At 36.6% G+C, this 9251-nt stretch overlaps 1 protein-coding gene across 1 annotated transcript; it reads right to left on the reverse strand.

The window, feature by feature from the left end:
* Positions 1-289: 289 nt before the first annotated feature.
* Positions 290-8367, reverse strand: SOCS5 (suppressor of cytokine signaling 5). Its single transcript, XM_074897071.1, has one exon. It carries the CDS (start codon positions 8358-8360, stop codon positions 6750-6752), a length of 1611 nt encoding a protein of 536 aa, XP_074753172.1. The 5' UTR covers positions 8361-8367; the 3' UTR covers positions 290-6749.
* Positions 8368-9251: the final 884 nt, after the last annotated feature.

Below are 9251 nucleotides of genomic sequence, written 5' to 3' on the forward strand. Positions count from 1 at the left end.
ATTTCAGTGTGTGATAAAACTCCTAAAGATGATAATTATCAGTCTCTGGATCTCTTCACTCAAGTATTTTAGATGCAACAGAAACGGACGGGAATAAACATGAGCTACTAATTTTCTGATCTAACTACTTACCCCTTTGACATGTATGACAACTAAATATTTGTGAAAATATGAATTCTCAGTATAGACTTAAAATAAATTCATTAAAGCCACAACTTTTTGCTCCCAAACAAATATAAAAAGAAAACAATATGGTAGTTTATACCCCATTTATTAAGACAGAGCCATCTATTACTTAATACACTGGTTGGGTAGCCATAAATCACATTATTTTCTTACTATATTAGGATGCAAGACAGTTTGGCAACCAGATAACAAAGACAAATTAGGCAGGGTGAGGAAACATTTAAGCTGCAGCAGGTTAAAACCCATCTAAGCTAGGGAGACCTAAACCAGCGCAGTTATACAAGGTGCTGGCATCGGGTGACACTCGGCTCAGCTTGGCACGGCACGCTTGCCAGCCAACTCCTCGAGTGCCCGGTGGACCTGCCAGGGCCCCTTCAACTGGAATGTCAGGAAAAGGTCCAGCGACCGTCTGGGTGCCGCTTTTTTGGACACCTACCAAAGAGTGCATCACCAAAGCCACAGTTTTTCTGTGCAGGGATCGCATAGTTTTTTTGTAAGAATGAAGGCTTCTGGTAAGAAAGTTTATAGTGCAATCTGAATTAATTTGTGCCCACAGCGTCATTATTAATTCTCCCAAAACAGTTTAAATATAATTGTGTAGGAATTTGCTATCTCTGTAAAGATATTACAAAGTAGTGTTTATACAGTTGGTGACTACATAAACTCAATTTTAATAAATATATCTCTTCATGCTTTTGCAAAACTACAAGTACGAAAGCAAGAAGTGACAGAAGCAGCTGAGTACTTTTGCATCTTCCAAAAGCTATTAAAATTCTCAGGGCTCAAAAGTTAATATACTTTATCGCACAGGAAGCGCACACCATGTTCAATTTAACATCTGCTCGGAGAAAAACAAAACCTAATTCCGCTTCCTCTTTGCCAACATGCCACCAAGCTACAACTCCTGCTGAGAAATCAGAGGTTGCTCTACTGCAGACAAGCAAGTTCAGATATGTTTCTGCTTGTCAGTGTAGCTGTGTGCTTAATAAGGAAATCTGCAACATTAGCTATATCACATATACACAATTATGTATTTTTTTCTACTGAAGACAGAAAACAACAAAGGGTCAAGCACCAGGAGCTTCAGCTCATAAATACATTGTACTGGCCCTAAGAAACCTAGCTGAAAACAGCTGTAGCTTTAATGCAGATTTATAAAGTGAACATTTATTCAGCTTGAAAAGCATATACACAGTAATTATATTGATAACAACAGATTTAAAGACGGTATCAAGCTAACATCCTATCGATACACAATTTTGTAAATGGAGTATTTTATAAAAATAAGAAATGGCAATGCTTCATTGAAATAACAGATTAAAAATTTGCTTCTTGAAACAACTACTCTTATATCAGAATGGCAACATGCAAGCAAATTAAGTAAATGCATCAGATTTCTTTCCAGTCTTTAAATGTTTGTAAGGTTAAAGTCATCAAGAAGTGGTTTGGTTTTTTTGAAGAGTTAAGACAGTGAGAGGCGGGGGAAAACTTCTTAAAAAGCATCCTTAAGAGATTCTTACCTCATTGCAAGACATTGACTTTAGGTATCTTGCTGTGAAAACATCAAGCCTTTTTCTTTTCAAAGGCCTCATCAATTCAATTTCAATTAAAAAGAAAAAAAGCTTAAAATCCAGATATTTAAAGTCAACTGCATGGTCAAACTAAATGAATCTCTGTACATCAACACTGTAAAAAGGGAGAGCAATTAGCAGTGTTATATCACGCTTTGTAAGAGTTATCACTTTAAAAGCCAACTGATTTGATTTCTGTCTATTGTGAGATTTTTTTTTTAAAGCAATTATGAACAAAAGAGATCTCCTTTGGTCACAGTCAGGAGACAACCGTTTAGACAAGTGTAGCAATGGCAGGAAAACACACACCAAACAACTCGCTCTAATATATAAATACAGCTGAAGATACAAATAAAACAGTCCTTTTATTTGCAATGCATGCCATGCACAGACAGGTTAGAATTTTTAGAATTCCAATATATTAATGCTCACCATATTGGTGTACTTCAGGTAGCTTCAAGAAAGACCATGAACGTACACATGCTTGGAGGCATCTTATTTACAGATATATATTGGCTACGTAGATCCTTGCAGGCTAAGGTTTGGCATATTATTTCACAACAACATTTTAGGAAAATGAGACTCAAAAAGCACTTTCATAATTTTAAATGTGAATGGTTTTTAAAATAGTTATTTTAGAATCAAAGAAGATTCAGTTCATATTTTTCCATTAAATACTGTATTTCAAGGTAGCTTAAAAGAAAAAAAAAAAAAAAAAAAAAAAAGAACCACACTCCCTGCAGAGTCATCTCTGGTACTCAGAAACTTCTCACTTGACAGCTTCAGTCTTACACGCAACATCGCAGCAGAGACAAGCTTTAAAGCATTCTGCAAATATTTTGGCTTGCACATGGAGACTAAAGCAAACCAGTTTGGTATCACAGAAATTCAGAATCCTTGCTTGTTTCTAAGTAGTGCAGAACCTTAAAGTTAAATATGGACTTAAGGATGTGAGTGACTGTCAGGATGACATCTAGCAGAGGCTTGAATTCATCTTATCAAACACTATGGATACACTGACAGGTCTTTCAAAGACTGTATGCTTCTGATTTAAAGACTATCATTTTGTAAGCAACAAGTCTTCAAATACACACAAAATTTAAAAGTACAGAAATACAAAACATGGCTTTGTAAATTATTTTCTTAAGAGAAGTCTCATTCTGACAAGTAAATTAACTGGGCAAGCACCCACATGTTCTTCGGGGTATTTTCAGAAGAGTTATGCCTTTAAAACTGATTAAAACCCCCAACCCACAGACCCTCATATATAGTCAAAATACAGTATACTTTTCTCCAATTCCACGGGGACATAGATTTCTAAAAATATTTGTATTTAATGCCCTCATTTTCTAAATTGTAATTCTGTTCTACAAAGATCCAGTCAAGAGTAAAAAAACCTCCATGCACTATATGTCAATGTATTAATGACATTTTATTTACGCAATAATTTTCCAATGTTAGATAACATGTTATATGGAAATCACAATTATTTTAATTTCCATATCTCAGTAAACTGGAGCTGTTGCTGACTTCCTAAAATATAATGTGTGTATGTATATGCAACAAAACCACCAAGTTGTGCTAAGTATTCAAAGATCTTAATTCCCATGTAGCAGCACCACCCTGTTGTTTTCAAATATGGTCAAAGATCTTTGTTAGATTTTTTTGCAAAATAATCCTACCAAGTAAGCCCTTTCTATAGCCCTTGAACTTTACAAGACTGAGGCTCAAATACTTATCTGTCATGTAACCAAATTAGCTTGGATTCATGCTAGCATACCTTTGAATCCTATTGGTAAAAATAATTGCTAGCATACACTGAAACCTATTGTTAAAAAAAACAAATCAGTGGTTTGTGCACATCTTATGAAGAAGACATGTTTAAGATTTTCTAAACAAAATCAGAAGGTTAAAGTTAAAGCATACTCCTCAAGCACAAATGAGGAATCAACTATTTGCATTCTCAACATACTAACGTTTTAGTGCCTTTAAAACTGAAAATGCATTAAGAAATACTCTGAAACTTGAGTAGTCAACACTCAAGTCTACTATAATTTTAAAAGTGATTATTTTTAGCATAACCACACTAGCAAGTTATTCTGTATATTTCAGTGAAGCAAAGCTTTAAAAAAGTTGTAGAGAAATAGATAATTTCTTTTTTGTGTGTTTTAAGGGAGCAATAAATCCTCTCCATAAAGATTATTTACACAAATGCAAGAGCAAACTTTCTGAAATAAGAGTTTGGGATTTTTATTTTTTTTCTCCAAAGATTCCACCACATATGATAAAAAACCAAAATGAATGTGTATTCCTGACCACATTGATAATGTCACAGCTAGAATCTCATCAGCTAGTTTATGACAAGGAACTGCAACAGGTGTAAACAAAAAACAGGTCCCTACATCGGGACAAAGCTTGGTTGCAGGTTGACTGTATGATACTAATATCAAAAGCAAGATTTAGAGTAAACTCATCTGGAATTCAGACCCAACTGAGGGAACAGTGAAAACGACACAGTGAAGGTACACTTAGGTGCAGTTTCATGCTGGTGACTTCTTTTTTTTTTTCCTCTTTTTATGCTTAGAGCAGATTTAAACCAGGAGTTGCATATCCAATGACACACACAATTCAAAACTTAAGTGACCATTAGCACATTTGTACACATACTTACATAAAACTTATTTACATATTCTAAACAAAGTTCCATTTTAACAGTTGAAGTCTTTTAACACATGAAAGAAGATAAGCTACTACAAAGAATGCATAAAGGGATCACAAATTTTCCACAAGCATATAAACACACGTTTTAAAGTGCTTTCTGGGTGCTTCAGATTAACTCCTTGCAGTATGAGCTTCTATAGTAGTGCTGTTCCAGTCATTACAAAAGTATTTAAATCATTCCCCTTCAGGTGCATTGTGAGTTCAAGAAAAATGACAACACCATTGATGTAAAAGTTTTAGGCTTTACCAACATAAACATATACATAAGTTCAGGTGAAGTTGTCAAATACTTTGGTTTAGCATAGCTTGGGATAAATATTTGATAGAACAGAAATTGCACCTCTCCACTCTTAAGTTTTTTACTAAAAAAATACCCCAACATAAATTGACAGTATTCTTTGGTAAAACCAGGACATTTGGCCAGTTTGCGGTACAGCTATTTATTAAAATAGTCTAAAAGTGAACAAATGCCACTGCTGTACTGTCAATTTACAGGAATAACCATTCCTTATTCGGTGGGGAGTATCAAAACATTAAGCTTAGCAGTTGCTATATAACAAGCTGAAACACCTTCAGCAACCATCACAGGGGATCAATAATGTTTCAGAATACTTTTTGCTTAACATTTATCCTTTACATTACAAAAACTGGAAAATGCTCTATGCCTGCAGACAAGTCCGTTACTTTGCAGTGACTACAGAAACATTATTCAATGGTGTACACTTAGGTTTCTGACAAGCATGTAACAAAAACCAGGAATATGGTGTGCTGACCAACCAATATTCAACTGCACCGTATTTGTGCATCGCCTATACTAAGTACTAAGAAAAGCCTATTAAAAATTCAGTTAACTGCTACAAGTTAGGTGAATATATAAAAACAGAGCAGATATACAAGTATAACACTGAACATACTGTACTTTATTAGCACAAAAAGCCAGAACAAGGCACAGCAAGCAGAAAAATACATCAATAGAAGGGTTAGTGTAGCATACAAGAATAACGTTTATTGTACTTGCAGCCAAAATGTTCCCTACCTCGCACAGGTCACTGCCATAGAGAAGTAATAACACACTGTAGCAGCTGGTAAAGAAACTAGGGAGCACTCATAATTGGTACAAAACATTAAACAGGGGTCAGGGCATTCCAACAGAATTTTAGTGCAAAAATGTCTAAGACAGAACTATTTTAAGTTCCATCTTCAATTAAATAAGCAAACAGAACTTGGAATCCTGTTTCCAAGTAATCTGTTGAAACTATAATCAGTGCATATTACTTCAAAACATTTTTAAAAGCGCAAATGGAAAAATATTTACAAATAAAGTGTAACAGTACCTTTGAAACCTGACATTTTTTTCAGATATGTCAGATTTTGTATTCTGATTATAATTCAACCACTTGTCATTTTCTCCATAAAAATATCAGACGATTTTAAATAATTAAACATTTCTTCTCTTCACTATTACCTTCCACTGTAAGTTACTAGCAGTCAAGCCACCAAATTCTGTTTTAGGAAAAAGACACAACCTTTGTTTCATAGCAATAATCTAATCCCGTGTCCTGCCACTGAATCAGTAATTCACACTGGAAGGTATTTAACTGTCCAAGACAGCATTACTTCTGCTAACAATGCCACTTAAATCTCCAAGTGTTTAAAAGAGAATTACAGTACTGAGCAGGCATATTCAAGTCTTAATGATTAGGAAACCTTATACACTGAGAAAAGCATGATTCATCTGTTAGCATCAAAGCACCATTAACTCTTAATGGACTGCTTCTAATGAACTGCTCTTCATTAAAAGAAAATATACTCTTATTCACTAGTATTTGGAAACTTGTTTGTGAGCTAAATTAGTACTTTGAGTAGTGGAAAGTTTTCAAGAAGATCATTTTAAAAAAATACTTCAAATATTAGCAAAAATGCTCCTCTAATAAAGCCTTTCTTTATTAGCATTACATGAATGCCCCATGGAAAATGCCTCATAGTTTCTTCATCCAATTACTACAGCTATAAAAGGGAAACAAAATATTTAGAAATTAGCAAAAATATTTTCATTAGGCCTTAATGAAAAACGTGCAGAATCATGTCTGCTTATTGTTTCCAAGAGGCATCACAACTTAGTTTGATTAACAGCAGGCAGCATCTGACAGGATACTAACACTCAGCTTAAATAGGATATTGCTGAAAAGCTAGACGTTGTTGGTGCGCTTGCTGCAGTTAAACTGTAACACACAAAAAAAGCATATTCTAGAAGCTTATTCTGATTTCCATTTACTTTGTTTTTATAGGTTCCCGCTCCAGCCATCGCACCCTGACTTTTTGTTTGTAGTGATACTCCTTTAGAAAGTCTTGCAACATTGAGGGTAGAGGAAGGTCATCAATTCCATCATACGTAGTGCACCTGCAGATTACTGCCCGGCAGATATACTGCAGACTAAAGGGGAAAGTCCTGTTCAGAGATACAGTAAGCAAGGGTTCAAAGAACATGCAGGAGCTAGGGTCTTTGTAGTGTTCCAGAAGCCCTGTAACGGTGGAGGAGTGAAACACACAGGGATCATGGGCATCAAAACTAAAGTTGTGATTCCACTGCTCAATGCGTGCATGTAGTGAGCGGTTGTAACGACGGAAGCTCACAGAGAAGAGGTAGTCCTCTTGCGCAGAATCCCTGAGCAAAAATGTGCCTTCGGGTTTACCCTCCAGAAGTGCTTCTGCTTCATAGCGGTCCATCACACCCCAGTAACACGGGTTACCTGTGATCTGAAGTAAGTCTGGCACAAGGCAATGGATGTAATCAATTTGAGTGTGCACTTTCCAAGCCCCCTGCCTGCTGATGTGGCCGTGGCTCTCTCCAGACATCTGACGCTGCTTCTGCCTGCGCGACTGCAGACAAAGCGTTGTTGTGTCCTCTTCGGAGTCACAGTTCCCTGGAGATGTTATGCTTTTGTCCCCGGTTAGCTCAGTCATACCAGGGGCTAACTTTGGTCCCAGTTTATACAACGGATTAACCTGTGCTGTAGCTTCAAAAGTATGTATTTGGGCGTTGGGAGGGGGATCAACCCCTTCTTCAATACTAAGTCTACGTCTCTCTCTGAGCCTGTCTTCCTCGTCTTCTGTGGAAACCAAGGAAGGATCAAACGTGTCAAAAAATGTTGAATGAGGACTCACAGGCGCTGTGTGTTGTTTAATCAGATGCCACTTCTGAGCCAGATCTGAGCCTGCAGGAAAAGGGCATTTCTCGAGCATTAGTTCAGAGAGATGGATCTTTCTTTTGTTAGAAAACAGAGGTTTGGACTGTTTGCTGTAAGTTCTCATGGGAAAACATAGTCCAACGGTATCTTGTAGACGCTGTCGCAGAGAACGGCTACCTACTGTCCTGTTTGATACTGCATCCATATCATGGACAGAGCTCACCCCATACCTTCTCTCCCTCCTCTGCAAACCACTTCGTGTTCTACCAAATCTTTTCTCGGTATCCAAGGAGCTCTGGGTCTTGGTAGAGCAGGAATGCTTCTTCTTCCCACCCCAAGGAGCATGCCGAGAATAAGAGTCCCTTCGAGCAAGTCTAGCTCCCGTGGTGACACACGAGTCATTCTCTTTCTCAATGCTTATTTCAACAATCTGAGGAATTTCTGTGACACAGTTTTGGTTCCGCCTTGCTGAATTCTTTGACGGACTTAAACCTAATTGCAAAGCAATGTTTTCTCTCAAAGGGCTGCTGGGTTGTTGTTGAGCCAAGTCAGTTATCTGGATAGCTTTCTCTTTAGCAGATGAGCAACTATTGGAGTTCACAACTACATTCTCATTTTGGCTTCCACCCTCATGACTGAAGAGATTCTGGCACCTGTATTTGAAATTGTTCCACATCTTTCCCACTTTATCCATGGATTATGTTATCTAAATTCAAGAGGAGAAGAAATATTAAAATAAAAATATTGTTTAAAAAATGAGGATACATCTTCAGTTATCAGTCAAATTACAGACACAAGACGACAGTTAATTGAACACATTACCTTTGAATAACTGCCCTACTGTTTGTATGGTTATGTGGAAGTGACATGCATCGCACCATTTCAATATTTAGAAAAATTACCGTGAAGAAAATGTTTGGGAAGTTAGAAACATTGTCTTTACAAGCAGACCCTCCCATTTTTCTGTAGGCACATAGGTATGTCTGCATAGTTGTATTTGACAGACAGGAAATCTGCAGTCTAAAATTCTTCATCTTAGAAAGAATTTCTAAGTCATATGTAAGGTATGACTCTCTCATACTCAATAAGCAGCAGTAAAACAAAACCTGAAAATGAACTATTCAAGCTACTCTAAACTATGAGTGTAGCTAGCGAAATCCAACAAGTGCACTGAAAATGTCCAGATACACCATCTAAAAGAAAAAGCTCCAGCCATAGGTCAGATATATTCCTATTTTTGTGCCTTTTTTTTTTTAAATCTTGTAACTTATAGCTTGGAATTTAGGGGGAAAAAAGCATTCAGCATTCTTAGATGAGGCAATCTCCAAAAGACAAGGAAAGGCAGTAAGGTATCAGCAGAATTTTAGAATTATAAAGTCTCTGATATATTAATAAAAGCCATACATATGAAACATCAAAAAAACCCCAACCCAACCCAAACAAACTCTCTGGCTTTATTACTGAAGATACAAAAGAATGAAAGAGCCCAAGGAGCTTTTCTATCTTTAGTAAGAGAACTTAAAAAGAAAGCAGCTCCTCAGCAGAAACACAAAGACAGTGAATCATGAAGATACGGTAAAAAAGA

The sequence above is a fragment of the Athene noctua genome, chromosome 1 (genome assembly GCF_965140245.1).
Source record: "Athene noctua chromosome 1, bAthNoc1.hap1.1, whole genome shotgun sequence".
In the NCBI taxonomy this organism is placed as follows: domain Eukaryota; kingdom Metazoa; phylum Chordata; class Aves; order Strigiformes; family Strigidae; genus Athene; species Athene noctua.

Excerpts from the sequence above, each read along its gene's own strand:
- SOCS5 (XM_074897071.1), bottom strand. The coding sequence starts at position 8,360 with ATGGATAAAGTGGGAAAGATGTGGAACAATTTCAAATACAGGTGCCAG.